Here is a 22,357-nt window from a genome sequence, read left to right as displayed (position 1 = left end):
CTTCAAGCCTGACTAGGAAGGGTGTTCCGAATGGGTGGAATCAGAAATTCGAGGAGGCCGAAATAGCGAGGAGGTGGAACCCTGGGACTGCCTGCGGAGTGGCTGTGGCCAGAGATGAGTTAGTGGGGTGTGACAGGTGCCTTAAATGCAAGTTCAGGGGATGGGCGTTGTGTTTAGGTGGAGTCATGTTTAGTGGGAGCCCTGGGTTTCATCCTGGCCCCGGGATGGGGAGGGGGGCACCTGTCAGGTTTCCCGCGCCACCTGCGCGCTCGCCCTCCCAGAGCCACAAGTTGCCGCCCATCCCAAGCGCCTCCCCCTCCGCCTTTGTCCGCTCAGTCCAGGGGCTGCAGTCCGACAGGGACGCCCTACGACCGGCCCCCGGAGGCGCTGGGGACGGTTCGGCTTCAGGGAGGCGGCTCTGCTCCCTTGAGGTGTGTAATCTGAACCCTATGAAGGGTCATTCATACGGTTCCTCGAAGTCTGTAACTTTCCTCGCGGTCACCAGGTCAGCTCTGCCGAGTGCTCTGCCTCCCTCCCCTGGAGTAGCCCTCCCACACCTCCATTTCCCTTCAAGAGATGCCCTTATCTTTCTTTTTAATCTGGGGCGGGTAGTGGAGGCTGCATACCTGGGCCTGCGAATGCCAGAGATCTGTGGCAAAGAACACCAGAGTCAGCGTCTACACTGGAATTCCAAGCGAACCGGATGGAGGCTCAAGGGGGGTTGACCAGGACTCGCCTTCAGCCGACGGCTCCGCGGTTCTGGAACACCAGCTTTCCCAGGCTAGCTCGGCTCTGGCTCCCTCCCCGCCTCCTTCCCCCTCATCAGGGACCTCAAACTCGGGCCCTATCCTCTGAGCACTGGCCCCAAGCCCCACACAGCCTCTGGGTCTTGAGGCCCGGGTCCGGGAGCTCGGCCCCGTCCGGACCGTCCCTCCGCCTGGCTTCCCACCCTAAAGCTCGCCGTGGAGAAGTTGGGCGCCCACAGCCCCTGCCGGGCTTAGGCCTGCACCTCCAGGGTGCTGTCCATCCCATGGTGCTGAAGTTCCCCAAGGCCTCCGCCCCCTAGGAGACGACGCGTCCCCTGCTCAGGATCCGCTCCGAACTCCAGGGCATGTTCACACTGGTCCAATAACCCGCATGGGTCATCGTCTGCCTCAACAATTCAGACCATCACCGGTTTGAACTGGAGGCACGCAGGAGCTCCGAGCTTGCCTGAGAGAATGTCCATGACGGGACCAGACCCAGGGACCGCGGGAGAGGTGGGCAAAACTCGAATCTCATACTCCGTCCTGGGGCTGGTAGGAGCTCACACATTATGGACATAGTCCCTGCCCACTCCAAACCTGTCTTGTGAATTGTTTGGTGAGACTGGGAATGCTCCCTCAGTTTTCACGGACTCAGCCCCCTTACAAGTATCCAAGCTGTGCAGACTCTGCTGCCTGCAAGGCAGGAGAGAAAAATCCCTAGAATTCCTCGCATGTACCTTTCACACAGTGAATATGCCCTCCTTCGACTCTGGGTGACCCCCAGCTCGTGTGGGCGTCCCCATTCCGTGCCTCCCAAAGACTGTGCAAGGAGGAAGGTGCCAGCTGTTCCCAATGTAGAGTACCGTAACTCCCGGTCCAGATTTTTTGCCCTTGAGGGTGCAGATCGCAATGGTAGTAATTCTGGGAAGCCCGAAGAAGCTGGGACTAGTTCAGAAATGAGGGCTCAGAAGGTACAATGAAGAGCCAGCACGCTGGGCTCGTGCACTCCACCGAGCCCTGGGAGGGTCCCGCCGCACCTGCGTTTCCGCTGTGCCCCTGCACGGTCTTCCAGGACCGCACGCAGCTCGGGGCCTTCTTGCACCTTCTGATCGTCAGCCCCGGGCACGGTGTGAAACCAGATAGTGGAGGCAGAAGTCTGCAGCGCAGGGCCTGCTGGTGCTGTCCAGCACGTTCCAGGAGAGCCGAGCCTGCGGAAAGCGCCCGGCACTACCTCCCAGCGGAGGCTGACCCGGGTTGCCGGCGCTCGGGCTGGGAGTGGCGCGCGCCTCAGAGTCACGCAGCTCTGCACCGAGCCGGCAGCGCTCCGGAGGCCTAGGCGCGAACGGGCACGTAGAAATGCCGGCTTCGAGGGCAGGGGCGGCAGCAGCGCGGCGCGGTGGGTTTCGCGCAAGCGAGTTTGGAACGTTTCCTGCGAGAAAGCAGAACCGAAGCCAGCCGAGGACTCCACAAGCGGCCGCTGGTCCACAGGTTCTCCGAGGCGTCATTGCGCAGCTGCTTCCTGGCCAGCTCTGGGAGTGTGGAGATCCAGTGAGAAGACTTGCACGTTACCGCCCCCAACTCTGATCTGCTACAGAATGAAAATGCAGAGCCTCTTGTTCAAAAATTAAGAATTTCAAGACGGCGACAGCAGAACATTACACCAAGTGCAGCCCCTGTGCAACTATACAAGTCCCATGCCCTTGAAGGCGGCCCTGCCCCTACCCATCCCACAAGGGAGTCATTAAATAAACTGTACCCTTCAAGGTTAACTTTGGGGTTACTTACTATAGCAGAACCACGGCCACCCCCATCCTCTGTTGCCACAATAAGAGAAGAGTCAGGGCAGATTGATCTAACCATCCCACAGGTATCCATGTGGAGCCGTTATCAGAGGTGGGGAGGTGAGCTATCTATGCAGCCTTGCTAAATCTCAGCTTCTACCTGTAGCTCTGACACCCTCGTCTGTTCCCAGGGCATGGGTGAGCCAGGGCCAGGGAGTCACTTCCTGAAGGAAGTGGCTAGGGTGGGGTCTTTAGGGGACTTGCTGACACATTCTCAATTTCTTGTCTCCGTTTCCCTATGACACCTAAGTGTAGTTCACATTAAATGAGGTTGCACATGATAGTAGTGTCCTGGAAGTCTCCTGAAGGGGGCTGTTAAAAACAAGACAAATGGAATCACTTATGCTTAGCCCCACATCACCCAACTGAGACTTAACTTAGATTCATCTCTCCCCAAAATGGAATCTTAAATCAGTCAGGAATTGCCTAACCAGCACTAGTTAAGTAATCTGCGTCATTCTGAACGACCCCTACTGTTCTCTAAAGGAAAGTGACCTTTCCACAGCCAATCTGCTTTTTTTGTCTAGTATAACTTCCTTGTTCCCACTCCCTCTGCCTATACAAGTCTTTCATTTTGTACAGCTCCTTTCCATCTGCTAGGTTGGATGCTGCCCAATTCATGAATCATTGAATAAAGCCAATAAGATCTTTAAAATTTACTCAGGTGAATATGGTTTTTTTATCAGGGCTAAAGGTCTGGGCAATGGGTATAGGGTGGACCTAAAGAATTGTTTTTCAACTCTTTGAATGCTATTTTATTGTGGTCCGCACAACTGAAAAAGAAATATGGGGAAAGACAGACTAAAGTTAGGGGGAAGGACTTTCAAACCGTAAACGGTACAGAACTGTTGGGGGAGCAGGGACAGCAGAGGGCGCTGCTGTGCAGACACACCCGTAAGAGGAGGCGCCCGCAGGCACACACTTTTTCTCACACCGTCTCTACCCTGCAAATCTACACAGAAACACACTCCTTACCCCCTGAACCCTGCCCCCCATATTCCCTATCTTACAGGTACTTCAGAGATCAGTTAGAACTCCTGACTCAGATTCTTTAACTGGCCTCTGGGGGTCCCTTGGACACTTACCCCACCTCCAGACTATTTTCATAAACTGAAGGTAGTTTTTCTCAATGAGGAGCTGGGGAAAGGATCTGGGACCCCTGGTTTCCTTCCTCAGTCTGTGGCCCTGACTCTCCAGCGGGGAGATATTCTCTTCAGTGTTATTTACAATGGAAAGTAAGCTGATGACACAAGCCGTGTACATTGTGGAACCACAAAATGACAGTTGCAGAGGCTGTGAGGTAACATGGACTCATGTTGACACTGGAAGGTGAAGGTTAGAAAGCAGGACTATGTCAGTAGTGTTTTGCATATAGATTAAATTTGAAAGGGAAGTTAGAAAAATGAAACAGATGGATTAAGGTGGGGGTGGATGACTATTCTCTTTAAAATATTTTTTCTTAAAAATACATTTGGGCTTCCCTGGTGGCGCAGCGGTTGAGAGTCTGCCTGCCAATGCAGGGGACACGGGTTCGAGCCCTGGTCTGGGAAGATCCCACGTGCCGCGGAGCAGCTGGGCCCATGAGCCACAATTACTGAGCCTGCGCGTCTGGAGCCTGTGCTCCGCAACAAGAGAGGCCGCGATAGTGAGAGGCCCGCACACTGCGATGAAGAGTGGCCCCCGCTTGCCACAACTAGAGAAAGCCCTCGCACAGAAACGAAGACCCAACACAGCCATAAATAAATAAATAAACAAATACTTAAAAAAAAAAAGTAAAAGTCTATTAATTAAAAAAAAAAAAAATTAAAATGGGCTTCCCTGGTGGCGCAGTGGTTAAGAATCCGCCTGCCAATGCAGGGGACACAGGTTCGAGCCCTGGTCGGGGAAGATCCCACATGCCCCAGAGCAACTAAGCCCATGCGCCACAACTACTGAGCCTGCGCTCTAGAGCCTGGGAGCCACAACAACTGAGCCCTTGTGCCACAACTACTGAAGCCTGCGCGCCTAGAGCCCGTGCTCCGCAACAAGATAAGCCACCGCAATGAGAAGCCCGTGCACCGCAATGAAGAGTAGCCCCTGCTCGTCGAAACTAGAGAAAGCCCGTGCACAGCAACGAAGACCCAACACAGCCAAAAATAAATAAATAAATAAAATAAATTTAAAAAAATATGTTAAACTGTAAAATGGTTACCTCTGGGAGATAAGGTTATCTGAAATTTTTTCCCCTGCTTCTTTCCAAATATTCTACAATGAGTAGGTATTATCTGGATGACCAGAGAAAAAGAAATTAACAGACCCACACACACACCCCTAAAAGAGCCTGTTCTCTCCGTGTTGCCATACCATTTAACTGAGGAGGGAATGTTCCCTTTCCCCCCCGCCCCCCAAGGCAGCCTATGTGGCTCTTGCCTTTTCTCCCCACCTGGTCCCACCCTCATCCCCCTCTTTAGAGCTCCTTCCACCACAAACCAGAATATATATGAATACTACATTGGAAAATCCAAAGAAGCTCTGACCCCGGCCTCCTGCTGGTGTGATCCGGCTCCTGTGGCTGAGAGGGGAGGGACAGCCGTGGGGGAGTTTTCCTGAACTCTCTATGGGACAGGAACAGACATATGGCATCTCCATTGCTGGATTATTCCATGCTTCTTGCTGCTACTATTATTCAAAATTTTCAGGGGCAGAAGTTTCCACAAACCTCTCTACTAAAGAGGCCCCAATCCTGCCCCCGTGATAGCTCCTCTCTGTTCCCCCCTTCCTGCTCCCCCGGGGTTCTCTCTACAGACCAGAGAAATAGGGTGCGTGTGAAGACCAGGGAAGAGGGACTGCATCTTCCACAGATGCTGGCTGGAGAGGCGTTTTCTTGTTTCTGCTAGATCATGGCAGAGATCCAGGTTCCGGAATGGCGGAGCCCACATTGCATGTGCTCCCTTTTTTTTTTTTTTAATTTATTTATTTTATTTATTTATTTTTGGCTGCGTTGGGTCTTCGTTGCTGTGCGCGGGCTTTCTCTAGTTGTGGTGAGCAGGGGCTACTCTTCATTGCGGTGCGCAGGCTTCTCATTGCGGTGGCTACTCTTGCTGCAGAGAACGGGCTCTAGACCGCAGGCTCAGTAGTTGTGGCGCACGGGCTTAGTTGCTCCACGGCATGTGGGATCTTCCAGGACCAGGGATCGAACCCGTGTCCCCTGCATTGGCAGGTGGATTCCTAACCACTGTGCCACCAGGGAAGCCCCTGCATGTGCTCCCTTTGCATACAGGTTTAATCTCAATATCCAGGGACACGAAAGCTGGAGTCTCTGCAAACGTTCCCCTGTTAATTGAAGGGGACTCTGCAGGTGCAGAAAGCAAGGGAAGATGGAGGCTGGAGGCTCCAATGGGAGGGAGGTGTGTGTGTTGGGGGGATAAGATGGCATGGAAAGAGAGTGGGGGCGGGGCAGGAGACTAGGGTTCCTATCCCAGCTCTGCTCTGTCCTTGCTGGGCAACATGGGTGAGTCACTACGCTCTCTGAGCCTCAGCTCCCTCTTCTGTAACTCAAAGAAGTAGCTGAGGATCCCTGTCTCTTTCTACGGCCGAGTGACTCTGAGAATATTTCCTGGCCTATAAAATCAGGATCTTGATATCTACCCCTTATCAAAGGAAAGATCAGGGGACTTCCCTGGTGGCGCAGTGGTTAAGAATCCACCTGCCAATGCAGGGGACATGTTCGAGCCCTGGTCCGGGAAGATCCCACATGCTGCAGAGCAACTAAGCCCGTGCGCCACAACTACTAAGCCTGCACTCTTAGCCCGCGAGCCACAACTAGTAAGCCTGTGCACCACAACTACTGAAGCCCGCGTGCCGAGAGCCCATGCTCCGCAACAAGAGAAGCCACTGAAATAAGCCTGTGCACCGCAGCGAAGAGTAGCCTCCGCTCACCACAACTAGAGAAAGCCCGCGCGCAGCAACGAAGACCCAATGCAGCCAAAAATAAATAAATTTGTTTAAAAAAAAAAGGAAAGATCAGTCCAACTTTCTAATCCCAACAAACAAGTCTGGTCTCTCTGGGGCCAAATACCTCTCCAGCCTCATTCCTGAGCACTCTCCCTCTCACCCCACCTCTATGCCTTCTCTCAGTGTGTTTCCTTTGCCTGGATTTCCCTTCCCTTTTCGTGTTAACATCTGTGTGTCTTCCAATACTCAGCCTGAGTCTCATTTTCTCCAGGAAGCCTCCCCCCTACCCTGCCCCGGCTCCCCACCCACTGGCTGGGCCAGGTGCCAGTCCTCTGGGCTCCTGTAACCTCATGGGCATCTGCTATTCCTACCCGTAACAGTTATGCTTAACAGCTGAGGTTTATTGAGCGCTTGCTAAGTGCCTGGACCTCTACCAGGCCCTTTACCCAGCATTATCTAGTTGAATCCTAACCATACATGTGAGGGAGGCGCTGTCTTCATCCCCATTTTCCCCATCAGGACACTGAGCTTGAAGGAGGGAAGGGTGAGTGTGAGGTGGGGATGTGAATCCAGGGCAGTGTTGCTCCAAAACCTATTCTAAGCTTCTGCCTTCCACTCCATCTGCCCACCTCACCCCCCGATCACAGACCTGGTAGTCTCCTGTTAAGGGATATGTCCTAGGCCTTCCTCTGACCTATGAACACCAGGAGTGCAGCGTCTTGCTCCCCTGTGTCTCCACCCCATGCCCATCAGAGTCCCAGGAGAGGCTGAATCCGAATCTCACCTTTTTTGGGTCCCTGCAGTTGGGGCTTCTCTCCTTGTCCCTCAGCCTTCCTCACCCCTCCCTAGGCCTTGGGAGACCAAGAGGAGCCTGGATGTGCCAGGGCCCCTCCCTGGGCCTAGCTCAGTGTCCGCTTCCACTCAATGTCACATCCATGCCTGCCTAGGGTCATGTTCAATCCAGGTGAAAGGACGTCCACTTAGATAGAGGTCATGGTGAAGTGTGCTAATGTACCCAGGCCCCTGGTCAGCCCTCCTTAGGCTTTAGTCACTTGAGTTCTCACAATGAATTATGAGAATCAGAAACCTATAAGGGGGACTTCCCTGGTGGTCCAGTGGTTAAGACTTTGCCTTCCAATGCAGGGGGTGCGGGTTCAATCCTTGGTTGGGGAACTAAGATCCCATGTGCCTCGCAGCCAAAACACCAAAATATAAAACAGAAGCAATATTGTAATAAATTCAATGAAGACTTTAAAAATGGTCCATGTCAAAAGGAAAAGAAAGAAACATATGAGGAAGTTAGGGGTATGATTTTTATTTCACAGATGAAGAAAACCAAGGCTTGGCTGATGTCACAAAGCAAGTGGGTAGAGCCAGAAGTGATCCAGGGTTGTCTGACCTCAAAGACCTGTAGCTCCCCTAGTGCCTCCCTCCTGTTCCAGACAGGGCCATGGCGTGAAAACCCCCAGAGGATGAGAATTGTGATTCATTTCTGCATCCGCAATGGGCCAGTGGCTACACCCAAGGCGCCGGGAGGCTGTTTGTGAAAGTCTGGGCTGGGCAGGCTCTGGCCCAATAACTGTTTATTGGCAGAGGTCAGCAGGGCAGGTTTATCATCCCCACTTTATAGATGGGGAAGTTGCAATCAGAGAGGAGTAAGAAAGTTGCCCAAGGTCATCCCTGAGTCAAAGGAAGAGCAGGGACTTGAACGCAGGATGCTCGGGGACCCTGTGTGGAGTAAGAGGAAGGAGGCTGTAGCAGGGCTGGGACAGCTGGGCCTGGGCTGGCAGCTATATGGGCCCTATAAGTCATCAAGACATGGCAGGGCCCATCCCTGGTCTAATGACCCCTGTTGTAACGAGGGGTCATGTCCCCTCCAGGGAAACTAGGCCCAGGGTGACCTAGATAGTGACAGGTGGCAACTTTACGGCAGGCAGGACAGGGGTCCAGGCTGGGAGATAAGGCTGGGTGACCTTGGTAACACAGAGTAACCTGCCTTGTGTAACCTTGGAGTCAGAGATGATGGATAGAGCAGGAGCCACCCCCCTTGACTTCCCGCATCGCAAATGTGCAGTCTCAGTGGTACCCGTGATTAAGACTCATCCTTGAGGAAGTGCCCATTCTTAACCTCCTCCCCCTCCCCATGCCTCGGCAGGAACACCACACAGGGGCGTGGTTCTCCTCCCCCAGCTCATTGGCCCAAAACATAGTAGGGGGTGCGCTGATGGGAAGGGAGAGGATTACTTAGAAATCAGCTTCCTCTTCCTCTTCCTCTTCCCAAAGGGACTTTGAAGTGACTCTAAGGTCACCAGTCAATAGCCCCTTAACCCCACCAAAGGTTTCTAAGTCTCTCTCCTGCCTGTAAGGGGGGCTGGCTTGGGGGTTACAGGGACCCCTGAAGTAGACTTCATTCCCAGGACTGGGCTTCCTCCCCACTCCATTCCCCAGTCCTAAAAGATATATTTTTACAGCCTTGTGAACACAAATTCACTCCCCCAGAAAAGATCCCGGGGTGTGGAATCCCTCCCCTGACTGTCCAAGTCCCAGGCTGGTGATGAAATTCTAAGGCAGCGCAGACAATAGGACTCTAAGCCTGATGTGGATACCACCCCCCTCCTCTCTGGAAGATCAAAGCTGCTCCTTGAGGCTGTGTGACCCTGGGCCAGAAGGTGGGGGGGGGGCAGTCAGCTAGGACTCTAACCTTGGAGGAAGCCCCTTTGCCCAGAGAGTTCTGGAGGAGGTAATCCCTCCTCAGAGGTCTCTTGCCTAAGTTCAAAGCCCTGTGGGCGCTGAGAGGTTGGCAGAGGATGGGGAAGTGACTAGACCAGAAAACTGGGGCTTCCTGTTGAAGGAGGGGGCCCAGGCCCACCCAAGTCCATCTTCCCCACTCAAGTCTGAGTGAGCTTCTCAAACTGCCACGGATGTCCCCACCCCATGTGGGACACACAGTACCTAGAGCCATGGAGGAGTCTATAGAGGCATTGTAGCAGGGGAGCCAAGTCCAGGAGAGGGGGCGTCCCTCCTGAGACAAGAGGCAGCTTCCTCTAGTGGAGGCCCCCCGCCCCATTTCCCTAAATGCTAGGGCCTTCTCCCAGGAAAGTTTCCTTTCCCTGAACTCCTCTGAAGATTCTGGCAGATGAGAAAAGGAGAGGTCCATTCAGACCCCAGTCTCTTCTCTTTCCATCTTATCTCTGGAGTCTGGGTGGTGGGAGGGGGGTGGGCTCAACAGGACCAGCCCCTCTCCTCTGACCCCGTTAGTTCCTCTCTCACTGAGCCTCTTTGCAATCCATTACTCGGTTCCGCCCCCTCAGCATCCCCAGCGCTGGCCATCACATACACACTCGCACAGAAATTCATAGGTGTCCTCACTCTGTGTTAGAAGAACAGTCTTTGGGTTGCTTTTTTCTTTTTTTTTTTAAATAAAATTCAAATATTTATTTGACTGCGCCGCGTCTTAGTTGCGGCATACGGGATCTTTAGTTACGGCATGTGAGATCTAGTTCCCTGACCAGGGGTCGAACCCGGGCCCCCTGAATTGGGAGCACAGAGTCTTAGCCATTGGACCACCGCGGGAGTACCTGGGTTGCTTAGAAATTAAGTTTGGAGCAGCTTGGGTGGGAACAGAAAAAGAGATAAGACCCAGAGAATCAGCTGTCACTGCCTGAGAGAGAAAAGCAAGCTCTCTTTCTGGGGACACCGGATTCAAGAAACACCGTCGCACATCCCTCAACTCCGTCATCCCTCCGACGCTATCTCCATTCCCCGAGCCTCCAGCCCCAGCCCATTCCAAGGTCCCCCCCGGGCTGCTTCCGAGGCGAGAGGGCTGCGCAGCGGTCCGCGCCAAAACGATCCAAGGCAGGAATCCGGGGTCCCCACCCTTGTGTGGATCGAGTACCTTGCGATGTCGCTACCCTGGTCCCAAACCAGAGACCAGGTGTGGGACGGGGGAGGAGCGAGGCAGGAGGACGCCGCCTCTGCGCTGAAGGACACGGGTGGGTGAGGGGCCCTCGCGCACCGGTCGGAAGGTGACCAGGCGGTGGGGGTGGGTGCGGAGCGCAAGTGGGGGGTGGAGGCTCTCAGATCAGGGACAGGTGAGGGGAGGACCCGCCAGGGGGAGGAGCCGCTACCCGCGTCCTGCTGTCGGGGCTCCCTCCCGTCGCGGCTCCGCTATAAAACCTGGGTCGGCGGGACCGCGGCCCGCCCGGCGGCCTCCTCAGCGCGCGGTCCCCGGCTCGGCGGCGTCGCCACTCCTGCGCAGGATGCGGCTGCTACCGGCGCTCCTGGTCCTCGCCGCCGCCTGGCCCTGGGCCCGCGCAGGTGAACGAGGGCTTCGGCCCCGGGACCCCTCGGTGGCCCTTCCGTGGCCCCTCGGCGCTCGGGCCCCGCGCACCCCGCCGAGGCTGCGCCCGGGGCGATGGGGCGGCGCGGGCGGCGGGAGCGGAGAGGCGCGGGAGGCCGGGCGCGGCGGGCGCGGGGCAGCGGGTGCAAAGCGTGTGCGCGACTGCGGTGTGCGGGGCCCGCGGCCCTCGGCCGGGCGCCGTGCGGGTCCGGGGCAAGGATGCGTCTCTGAGCCGCCGCGGCGCACGCCTCCGTTTCTCACCCTTTCTGGTGTTCCTCCGTCTGCGTGGGTCGCTGTCCGTCCCGCGGGGGCTCAGTGCTTGGTGGCTGCCCCCGGCCCGGGGCAAGGACAACAAATTGGGTGCGGTGGGGCCCGGTCATCCCCGCTTCCCACCCTGGGTGCCTTGTCCCCGGACGCTGCCAGCATCCTTCACCTCCAGAACTGTGTAGGGAGCCTGGAGGGGGACATCCGGAGACCCGAGCCAAGCCGGTCTTTCCGGCCGGGGTGATTTTCCTTTAAAGATTAATGGTGAGGCCGAGCTCTTAATTATTCGCCTAGGTGGAAGGTGGCAGGAGAGGGGTGTTAATATTTGATAAGGAGTTGAAGGCGCCTCCAGCGTCTGGGCACAGGGATCCAATCTGGCACCTTCTCTGCGACCCCACGGGGAGCCATCTCCTCGGAAGGAGGTACCCATCTGCCAGTCCCCATCTCAGCTACCCCTCGGATGGTCCTTGGGGTCCACCTGGCCGAATCTCCTCTGTAAAGCTAGATGCTCCTCTCTTGGAGTCATGGGTGCGGGCTGAGGGTGCCCTCAGCAGCAGAGAAGGAGACCCGTAGCTGGCCCGTGGTGGGGTATGAGGGGCATCCTGCAGCAGCTCCTGGCCTCTTCCTAGGAGAGGAGGAAACAGAAAAGGCGGGATGTGAACATTTTTATATGTAGGGTTGGAGGTTTGAAACCTACTCAAGCTGCTGGGCTTGTAGAAGAGAAATGTTCTGCAATTAATGTGGCTGCTTTGTAGCTGTGTGGCTTTGGGTCACTTCCCTCCTTGGTAAGTCAGTTTCCTCCTTGGGTAAGTCAGTTTCCTCGCTTACAAAACAGAGAGTAATCTGACTCAGGTATTGTTCTAAGGATTCAAATAAGATAGTGGGCGTAGGTGCTTAGTGCCGTGCCTGTGTGGCACATAGCAGGCACTCCATAGCCACATGGCCTGGGCCCTGCCAGCCAGGAATCTCTCTCAGCCGCCCCCTCTCACAAGCTGTGCTCCCCTTAAGCACTGGGGCTTTCTGACTGGGAGCTGCCGAGGGTCCTGCCTTCCTCCCCCATTTCATCTCCTAGGGAACCTGAGGCTGGAGAGTGACCAGGCTGTACATCGATGTCCTCAGACCATCTGCTGCCAGGGAGAGAGGAGGGGAGAGGGTCATAGGCCCCTTCAGAGTCCCAGACCTAGCCAGGAGCTGCTGAGACTTTGCCCAGGACATCTTCGGGTTTCGCTGAGCTGGTTTTCAGGATTCCTCCCTCCCCCTGGAGTGGGAGGGTGGGGTGAGCAAGGTCCACCCGAGAGAACTTCTTCAATCAGCTCTAAAGCAGGGGGCTGGGGTGGTGGGCACGTCAAGGGTGGGGGACAGCGGCTGGGTGACTGGCGATGGTCGTTAGTTCTCTCACTCCATCTCTGGTCAGGGCAGACGGACTAGGCAGCATCCTGAGCTTGGAGCCAAGACCTGTGGGTAGCTCCTGTCCTTCCCAGGCCCTCTAGGAAGTGGCCTGAGAGAACTGGCTGGTAATTATCTGTAAGGGCCGCTCCCTCATGAACCAGTACAGGAACCTGAGCTGGTTTGTGACCCTGCCACCACTTGCCTAAAAACCAGCCCCTACCTTCAGCCTTTGGATATAGACCTGACCCCCAGCCTTGGCCTCATCAACATCATGTTTTCCTGGCTCCTGCTTCCTAAAGAGGGTAGTTTCAAGAGCATTCAACCAAGCAGGTCAAAAGTCTCTGTGATTAAGACAGTGGATCAGAGGTCACCATGACAACCCTAGGAGCTGTAGCCAGAAGCAGGGAAGAGCAAATTCCTAAGAAAAGCTCAGCCTGGACCAGATGGGCTCCAGGGAGGCTGACAGGGGTTCCACCCGTCAGAGCTGGCTCCTGAGGATTCCGGCTCAAGCCAGGCATCCCCTGAAACAGCTTCCCCCCAGGTATCAGTCACCAGGAGGGGCCAGCTCGACCTCAGAGGCGCCTTCTGCCTTCAGGACCTCTGAGAGGTGGAGAGCCAGGAGAATCGTAACAGGAAGCCTTTCACGGATGCAAATGACCTCCCATCCAGTGTGTCCTTAGACACTGACTCTGGGAGATCAGTGGCAGCTCCTTCTGCCTGAGGAAGCAAGTAAGAAAGTGGGCTCAGAAAAGTTAATGAACTCTCCTGCAGAGAATAAGCAAGAGTCAGAGCCAGGACTGGAGGCCGGGTGATGGGCTCCGGCATCAGAGCTCTGCCAACATGCAGAGACGGGCCGGGATGGGCAGTGGCCACTGCCCTTTGCAGAGCTGACCCTCGTCAGGCCTCCCTAGATGCAGCAAGTCCCAGGGTCAGCAGAGCCCTGTCCCGGGCAGGGGGTGGACTGGCCAGGGGAAGACACTGCAGGGACTGTCCATCTCTGAAAGAGGCTGTGCCAGCAAAGTAGGCACAGCATTTGATCCAGGCCTGGGAGACTGGGAAACCCCAGGAGGCTCTGAAGGGCCCAGGGTGCGGAGGTGGTCAATTTCCTATAGATGCTCAGTCTCCTGGCCTTCCTCCCACCCCCTACTGAGAACCTGCCCCCCCCTCTCCACCCCATGCCCATTGCAGGGACCCCAGAGGAGGTGGGCTTGGGTGGGGATGGATGTGCTCAGAGGCCTTAGCTCAGGCTGAGCAGGAAGCTCTGCTTTTCTTAGGAATTTCCTCATCCCTGAGTTCTTTCCAGCTCACTTCATTTCTCTCCTCTCCACCCCTCCTTGACTTTGGCCATCTGTGCCCTGACAGGAGGTTGAGGAGGGGAGGGAGGGAGGGAGCCAAGGAGAAGGGAAGGACTCGTCAGGGACTTGACTAAATTCCAACTGCCTGGAACACTCTCTACCATCTCTCATTTAATCCTCCCCACAGTCCTATGAGGTGGATGGTATTGGTTCCATTTTACAGACAGCAAAACTAAGGCTCAGAGAGATTAAGTGACTTGTCCCTAAACCCACAGCTCCTAAGTGGCCCAGCTAGAATTCCAGCTCTTATCAAATGCTTTGTCCACCCTGCTGGCACAGACTTTCTTCTAAAAATCAATAGACTAATTTTAGAGCAGTTTCAGGTTTACAGAAACATCAAGCAGAGAGCACAGAGGAGAGGGTTCCCATGTGCACAGTTTGCCCTGTTGTCAACATCTTGCATTAGTGAGCTACGTTCGTGATGCAGCCTTCTTTTCAGAGATGTTGGTTCTCCTGTCTGGAGGCAGAGTGGGGGATTGGAAGGCAAGTCTGTCTGGTCCCAAACACCAGGACTGCAGGTTGGAGGGACAGGGGAAAAGACCTAGCTGCCTTCCTCCCTGCAGGGAGTCCCTGCAGGACTGTGAGAGTTTAGGCAAGAATGGGTCTTAATAGCACAAGAGGGTGTGTTCCAGGGAGGGACTAGCCTAATCTCCCTCATCATCCCATCAACTCTGGGAAAGCAGCCAAGCTGAACATGGCGGTATTGTCCTGGGGGGCCTCCTCTTCCCCTCTCACCAGCCTCCCTTCCAGGTTTGAGGGCGGGGATGCAAGGAGGGAGGGGGAGGCCGATGAGCAACAGGTAGTGTCCAGGCTAGCCCCTGGGGAGAGCTGACCCGCCTTGGAGGGCCCCTCAAGGGCTGCTGGCTGTCTGGTCTGCATTGCCTGAGGACAGTGCCCTGGGCAAGAGGACCAGTGGATTGGCTGTGGGTCAGGGACACCTGGAGCCTGGCGGTTTTGAGCGCCTCCTTCTCCATCCCTACATTTTCTTCTTAAGGCTCCTTCCCCTGGGCCCTCTGTCCCCCAGGATGGCACCCCAGGAATGCTCTATCCCATCCCAGGCCAGGTTCTGACTCCAGGGATATTCCCAGCCTCTGACCCACTGTGTACACACACACACACAGAGTTGCTTGTGTGCACACAGTTCACTGGCACTCATAGAGACAGACATGTGTGTACACAGATACACTGACATGTTTCTGCACAGGCCTCACATCCTTCCTCTCTCTGTTCCAGGGTCACACTGGTGCTACCAGAATCAAGTCAAGCCCTCCAACTACACCTGCTTGGGTAAGTGCAGCGAGTCTTGTGGTAGGGACCCTCCAGGTTGAAATGGAGACCCAGGGAAGGTGGGAAGGATGAGGTGATGGTGGCCCCAGTCAGATATCAGCTCCTAACACACACACACACACACACACACACACACACACACACACACTCTCTCTCTCTCTCTCTCTCTCTCTCTCTCTCCCGGTGCTCAGGGCACAGGGAACGTAGAGTGACCTGAGTTTTTACTGGGACCTCCTGTCGTCATCTCTGACAGCAAGAGAGTCAGCCCTCTGGTCCTCTGAAATAATCAGGAGCAGCATCAAAGGGAGAAATTCAGTTTGCTCCTCTCATAACAAAATGGAGAGTTGATTCTGTTCCAGTGACACCCTGCAGTGGGCCTGGGTGGCGGTTCTTTGTACTTTTCAAGCGCTGCCCGGTCTCCTGCAAATCTGCTTTCCTCCCACCGTTGCTGTTTTGGTGACTGGGCAGTGGCTCCCCAACCCCCGCCCTGCTCACTGGTGTGGGAGGTCCCGGGTGCAGGGGGCTGGGCTCCCCTGGGGCTCCTTCCCTGCCTCCCAGTGCTCAGATAAGGCTTAGTGTCAAGTCACGGGGTCCTTTCACAAGCGGCCCTTCCAGGGGACGCCACCACTTCCACGCACTCTCCCATCCACCTGCTTTGAACTTCGGAACCCCTAGGAAGCAGGTTATCACGGAGCTTTCCTTTCCCAGCCCAGCATCTGAGGTGGTCCCCTACCCCAGAGCTCACACCCTAGTCCCACCCTGTCCAACACCACGCCTTGCTGGTCTTGTGTGAGTGTGAGTGTGTGTCTGAGGAGGGAGAAGGGTGAGGGCGGAGCTCTGTGCCGGGCATCCCCCCAGCACAGCCTGCCAGCCATCCAAAGACCTTGCTGCCTTGAGCTGGGCCTGACCCGAGTGGGGTGGAGGATGCCACACCTCGGTGCCAGGCGCCCCTGACTCCCGGCCCACCCTCCCTCCCTGCTCAGGGCCGGACCAGTGGGGCGATAGCTGCCAGAATAACCGCCAGTCTCCCATCAACATCGTCACTGCCAAGACACTGCTGGACCCAAACCTGGGACCCTTCTCCTTCTCCGGCTACGACAAGAAGCAAAAGTGGGCCGTGCAAAACAATGGCCACTCAGGTAGGTCTCAGATGGGCTGGATGCAGGCCCGGGACAGCAGGGGCGCGGGATCCTGGGACCCAAGTTCCCAAGGACTGGAGGGTCGGGCCTCCTCCTGGGAGGGCACACTGGGGGGGTCCACTTCTGCTGAGGAGAGGCTGAAAAGTCCTGGGCGGGGGGGGAGAGTGCAGGTCCTGTGAGGGCACAGCCTAGGCGGGGTGGGTGGTGGGGTTCATTTATTTGCCCCAGTGTTTCTTGAGCATCTATGTTCTAGGCACTGGGGCTATGGCGGGGAATGAGACAGACAAAATGCCTGTCCTCCTGGAGTTCACAGTCTAGCAGGAGACACTATAAATAAAGAGACACATTGTACAGGGTGGACTTTGGAAAGGAAGGAACATCGTATGAGTATTTTCAATCCTGTATCAGAGCAATCTGTAGTGGGGGAGAGGACAGGTTCTAGGAAGAGGGAACAGCATGTGCAAAGGCACAGAGGCGTGAAACAGCTTGGGGTGTTCAAAGGGCTGCATGTGGCCCCATGTGCATGGAGGACAGAGCGAAGCCCGGAGCGGCCAGAGCCAGCCCAGGGTCAGTCCAGCCGGGCCTGGGGCAGGTCGCCCAGGGCTGAGGAGTCTGGACGTGGCCCTGGGAACATCGGGGCACCGCGCGTGGAGGGGGTTGAAGCAGGGCCGGCACCAGGCTGAGTTGCATGTTTGGGCAGTGAGGGGTGGACAGAGGGAGAGGCAGACAGGGAGGCCAATGAGGGGGCCAGGGGAAGGTCCAGGCTGTACCACTGTTCCTGTCCCTTCAGGCCCAGGACCGTAGCCCGTGAAGGGTGCGAGGTAGGAGAGAAGGTCCTGCTTGGGTGGAGCTGGGATGAGGGGCTGGGAGAGGCTGGGGGAGGTGGGTGCGAGGACTCTGCCCCCTCCTGTGCCCTCCAGTGATGGTGTTGCTGGGGGACGAGGCCTCGATTGCTGGAGGAGGACTGACCGCCCGGTACCGGGCCAAGCAGCTGCACCTACACTGGTCCAAGGTGATGGATCGGGGCTCAGAGCATAGCTTCGACGGGGATCGCTTTGCCATGGAGGTGAGGGACCTCTTCCCAGGTGGATGCCTTGGCTGGGCTCTGGGTATACTTGCCTTGGGCAAGAAGGAGGGTCCAGCACCCTGACGGGTTCTCTCTCCATCCCTCTCACCCCTTACCAGATACACATGGTACATGAGAAAGAAAAGGGGACATCGAGGAACACGAACAAGAACCAGGACCCCAAAGATGAGATCGCAGTGCTGGCCTTCATGGTGGAGGTGGGGCTGCCATCCCTCAGGGTTCGAGGGGCTGCTTCTTAGGATCCAGAGACCTGGGATCCCAGCAAGGCAGGAGGGGGCTGGAGAAGCCCCGACTTCCCCTCTGTTTCTCAGTGACTTGTACATCCCCATGTGGGGAACCCAGGGCCTTTGAGGGCCTCAGTCCCAGAAGCTGCGTGCCCGCCCCACCCCAGACTGGGTCACCACCGGCTCCCCACAAGCCTCTCTCAAGCCCCTTTCCCTCCTGTTCCAGGCCGGATCCGAGAATGTTAACTTCCAGCCCCTGGTGCAGGCGCTGTCTGACATCCCCAGTCCCAGTGAGTCAGGATGGTGAGGGGAGGCGGGGGGGGGGGCTAGGGGAGGGGAGAAGACATCTTCCTACAAAAGACGGTCTGGATGGTGGAGGAGCCTGTACTCTCAGAGTGAGGCGTGCGAGTCTCCCCAGATATGAACACCACGCTGAAAGACAACATCAGCCTCTTCGACCTGCTCCCCAAGAAGGAGAAACTGAGGCACTACTTCCGCTACCTGGGCTCGCTCACCACACCAGGCTGCGATGAGAAGGTGGTCTGGACCGTGTTCCGGGAGCCCATTCAGCTCCACAAGGACCAGGTACACGGGGCCCTGGCTCAGCTCCTGGAAACTGTCCCTTTGCAGGAGGCCCCAGGCAGTCTGGGGTTCACCAAGCCCCCAGGTGAGGCTAATGCAAGCTCAAGCTTGAGAACCACTGTTCTCTGGTAACGGTGATGACAGTAATAGCAATCACAGGCCCTCAAAGCCCAGAGCTGTGAGTCCCCTCTGCTTAGGAAACTCATGGGAGTGGAGCCCCCATGGATGCAAAGCACTTTACATCCCTGATGCTTTTCCTCTGCACAAGAACCGGAGAGGGCTCAGAGAGGCCAGGCGACTGGCCTGAGGTCACACAGTGAGGAGTGCAGCTCCACCAGCTTCATCCCTCCCTGCTGAGCCCTGTGCCTTCCACAGATCCTGGCATTCTCTCAGAAGCTGTATTATGACAACGAGAAGAAGCTGCAAATGACAGACAATGTCAGGCCCCTGCAGCCCCGGGGGAAGCGCCAGGTTTTCAGGTCCCAGGCCCCGGGACGGCTGCTGCCCTTGCCGCTGCCCACCCTGCTGACCCTCGCGCTCACCTGCCTGACAGCAGGCTTCCTCCGATGACGACTCATGTTTGCACGCTTGACCTCTGGTCTCAGCCCTTAAGAGGGCTTGAGCCTCTGTTCCTCAGGCTTCCCGGGTTGGACTTTGGTGATGATTAAAATATGGACATGTTTTTGGAGAAACCTCTCTCACGTCTGTTTTTAGTTCCCACGACTACTGCTGCCCTGTTCCCCTCAACCCACCCCCCGTGCCAGGGTAGGGCCTTAGGGCCTGGAGATTTCTTCTGAGCAGGCCACCGCTCCCACCTTTGTGAATTCCCCGTTGACACCCCATTTGGAGAGATGCCGAAGGGACCTCAGAGCTCCAACACAGCCACAGCTGGAGAAGTTCCAATCCAAGCCTTTCATTATATAATGGGTGGAAGCTGAGGCCCAGAAAGGAAAGGAGGCTGGGTGGAGGGGCCCACATAGTGAGGCCACGGCAGAGCCAGCTGAAGAGCCAGCCAGCACCTTCCGCCCTGTACTAGGGGTGGAGAGTGCGGGTCCTGTGTGGGCACAGCCTAGGCGGGGTGGGTGGTGGGGTTCATTTATTTGCCCCAGTGTTTCTTGAGCATCTATGTTCTAGGCACTGGGGCTATGGTGGGGCATGAGACAGACAAAATGCCTGTCCTCCTGGAGTTCACAGTCTAGCAGGAGACACTATAAATAAAGAGACACATCGTACACCGTATCAGACGGCTGTGGTCAATCAGCGGGAAGGGGCATCCATCAGAAGACTTGCAGGAGGCAGTGGGGGGAGGCCACCTGGAGGCCAGCAAGTGTTCATGCGTGGAGGAGAGGGAGGGGGGGAGGGGGAGAGAGACAGTGGGCGAGAGAGGAGGGTGGGGAGGGGGAAGGGGAGAGGGGAAGGGGAGAGGGGAGCGGGGGCTGTGGTGCAGGGGCTGCAGGGGTGAGGAGTAGGGGAGCAGTTAGGAGCCTGATGCCTCATCCAGGAGCTACTGGGTCACAGGTGAATCCAAGGGTCTTTGGCCCTTGAACTTAGGAGCTGTCAATGAAGGCACCCCTCCCACCCCCCCAAGATTGTGTCTCTAATGGCTTTTTCCGTTCTGGGGCCCAAGAAGGGAGTGAGACTAGGAGGCAGCAGGTGCAGAGAGGAGGGTCCAGAAAACAGGGGGAAAGAAATAAGGGCCCCACAGCTGGGTCCCAGGCCAGGCTGGGCCCCGGGGGCCAGGGGTTGAGGGGCCTCAGGCTCTGGTACCTCGTCATCCAGGGCAGGGCTGGAGTTTTGGAGGAGCGTGAGATGGATTTTAAGAATAGATTTTGGGGGCTCCCCTGGTGGCGCAGTGGTTAAGAATCTGCCTGCTGATGCAGGGGACACGGGTTCGAGCCCTGGTCCGGGAAGATCCCACATGCCACGGAGCAACTAGGCCCGTACGCTACAACTACCGAGCCTGCGCTCTAGAGCCCACGTGCCACAACTACTGAAGCCCACGTGCCGCAACTACTGAAGCCCGTGCACCTAGAGCCCGTGCTCCGCAACAAGAGAAGCCACCGCAATGAGAAGCCCACGCACCACAACCAAGAGTAGCCCCCGCTCGCCGTAACTAGAGAAAGTCGGTGCACAGCAAGGACCCAACGCAGCCAAAAATAAATAAATAAAATAAATAAATTTATTAAAAAAAAAAAAAAGAATGGATTTTGGAGGAGCGTGAGAAGAGGGGAAGAGGCCAAGAATGGGCCTTGCTGGGTGGCGAGGGGCCCTGGGGCCGGGGCCAGGTCAGCTGGTGCGGGGACAACCTCTCTGTAACAGGCTTCCCGTCTGGAGGTGATGAGATAGATTCCCACAGGAAGACGCAGAGCTAGGCCAGGACACACGGGATTCCATTACCCGACGCTGGAAGCCCTGGCTTGCCGTTGGTCTCTGGAGGGGAGCTGGTTGGAGGAGGTGACCTCTAAGCCTTCTCCCACTCAGATACCCTCAGGTCCCTGACCACCCCCAGCTGGGCTGAGGGACGAGGGCTGCTCCTCCTCCACTGCAGCCTCCCTCTCCCTTTCCTCCTTCGTGACCAAGAATAAGCACCCCCTCCCTTCACTGCTGACCACACAGCCAGCCTTGGTGGGGGGGGGGGGTTGGTATTACTGTCACTATGGCAACAGCAGGCAGCTTGTGTCAGCAGGGGGTGTGTGGACACGAACCTGTTCTCTTTGGTTCCCACGCAGGCAGGCTGGGGGGATCTAAGATCCAAGCTGTGCCCTCCTCCTCCCCTCCCCCTTTCAGGCTCAGGGCTCTCACAAGTCTGAACTGCCCCTCCCCCCCAACTACACCCTCAAGGCAACGTTCAGTGAATAATGTGGCAGCAGAACCAGGAAGTCCAGCTCTTTTCTAGAGAGTAGGGGAGACTGGGCCTCTCCAACCCCCCGCTGCAGGCACACGACCCTCCCCCCGGCCCCCCCCCGCCCCCCACCGTCCCTCTGACCCCGCAGTAATAAACCTGGCCAGTGGGGGCCAGAACGGGCACAGCTTGTCCAGGCCCCTGCACCTGGAGGCCAGAGCAGGTGCTGTCAGCGCTCGACTTACAGCAAGGTCACTGCTGGCCAGTCACCCCAGGAGGGGGCAGCCCCGCCCCTGGAACTGGCCCCTGCGTCCTGGAGGCCGAGGCCAATGAGCTGCGCGCGTGTGCTCCTGAGAGCGTCCGATTCTGAGCAGTTTCACTCCCCTGCCCCCGCCAGCCCCCGCCCTGCACCCTCTGCAGACCCCTTCTCTGGAGAAGGTGCTCTAAGCTCCTGGTGCCCAGCCAGGCTGGCTCCTGACACAGCTCCGCCAGAGACGATGGGGGCTACCAGCAGCCCCCAGCCCTACTTTCACTCACTCCCGAGTCCCTGCATTGGGTACAACAACGTACGCACACACACGAGCACACGCGCGTGCACACACACTTCACCGCGGCCGACCAGGGCTGGGGAAGGCTCCATGGCTGAAGGTTTGGGCCACCACCTGACTTCTAGGTCCCTTAGCACAGACCATATGCACGTTCACTGAATGCCTGCAGGCGCCGCCGTGGGCCACACGACAATCCTATAAGCGGGGTATTTCTCCCGTCGCACGGATGAGGATGCTGAGGCACAGAGAGGGGTTATGGGACCTGTCAGAACCCGGGGTCACTTCTCTGCCTCTTGGGCTGCACGGCCAGCTTTCCCTCTGACAGTCATCCAACCTCTGGAACAGGGGCGGGGTGGGGTCTGCAGCACGCTGTCCCACCCTGTCTCCACATGCTGCTCTGTATCCCTGATGGGCTGTCCCTCTGGCCCCCTGTTTAGATTTGGCACCTGGGAGGGAGCCAGGGGCTAAAAATACTCTCCATGTGTTTAGATGATTCTTAGAAAATAAACTTCCCCGTCTTGGCTCTCAGTGTGCACACTTGCTGGCCCCGGTTCCTGTGGCTCTGATCTGACAGTGTTGGGAGGGGGATAAGGGAAGCAGGGGGTGGGGGGAGTAGTAGGGTCTGTAGGGGCCCAGAGTCAAGCGTGGTGGTGGTGGACGTGCCCAGGCGCACATGTAAGTGTAAAGGCTGCTGTGTCACAAAACTCCAGGGGCTGCCTGTACGGAGACCGCATTGTGAACGCTGCCCCGGCGTGGTGGGCCCTGAGGCTCCGTGCTTCTG

The 22,357-nt window shown here is 56.8% G+C and overlaps 2 protein-coding genes across 8 annotated transcripts in view; one reads left to right on the top strand and one right to left on the bottom strand.

The window, feature by feature from the left end:
- ZNHIT3 (zinc finger HIT-type containing 3) overlaps positions 1-11,532 on the bottom strand; it is a 43,842-nt gene extending 32,310 nt beyond the window's left edge. For 3 of the 6 annotated variants that reach the window (XM_036836391.1, XM_036836396.1, XM_036836397.1), the window contains exon 1: positions 11,121-11,522. The gene's annotated coding sequence lies outside the window, so the exon portion shown is untranslated. Of the gene's footprint in view, positions 1-10,647; positions 10,731-11,120 lie in introns of those variants that run through there. The other 3 variants (XM_036836399.1, XM_036836398.1, XM_036836393.1) reach the window with 3 other exon arrangements.
- CA4 (carbonic anhydrase 4) lies at positions 10,077-18,878 on the top strand. Of its 2 annotated transcripts, none has more exons than XM_036836389.1 (8): positions 10,077-10,512; positions 15,101-15,154; positions 16,138-16,293; positions 17,214-17,359; positions 17,479-17,577; positions 17,831-17,894; positions 18,023-18,189; positions 18,562-18,878. In XM_036836389.1, exons 1-8 carry the CDS (start codon positions 10,422-10,424, stop codon positions 18,754-18,756), a joined length of 972 nt encoding a protein of 323 aa, XP_036692284.1. In that variant the 5' UTR covers positions 10,077-10,421; the 3' UTR covers positions 18,757-18,878. The 2 variants fall into 2 exon arrangements, with proteins under 2 accessions (XP_036692284.1, XP_036692285.1); XM_036836390.1 differs by lacking the exon at positions 10,077-10,512 and adding an exon at positions 10,752-10,837.
- Positions 18,879-22,357: the final 3,479 nt, after the last annotated feature.

This window comes from Balaenoptera musculus, chromosome 20, assembly GCF_009873245.2.
Source record: "Balaenoptera musculus isolate JJ_BM4_2016_0621 chromosome 20, mBalMus1.pri.v3, whole genome shotgun sequence".
NCBI lineage: Eukaryota > Metazoa > Chordata > Mammalia > Artiodactyla > Balaenopteridae > Balaenoptera > Balaenoptera musculus.
This window is presented reverse-complemented; position numbering and strand designations above follow the sequence as displayed.

Coding starts and splice junctions, on each gene's coding strand:
- CA4 (XM_036836389.1), top strand. CDS start 10,422: ATGTCGCTACCCTGGTCCCAAACCAGAGACCAGGTGTGGGACGGGGGA. Junction 10,513..15,100: donor CTCTGCGCTGAAGGACACGG/GTGGGTGAGGGG, acceptor TCTCTGTTCCAG/GGTCACACTGGTGCTACCAG. Junction 17,578..17,830: donor TGCTGGCCTTCATGGTGGAG/GTGGGGCTGCCA, acceptor CTCCTGTTCCAG/GCCGGATCCGAGAATGTTAA.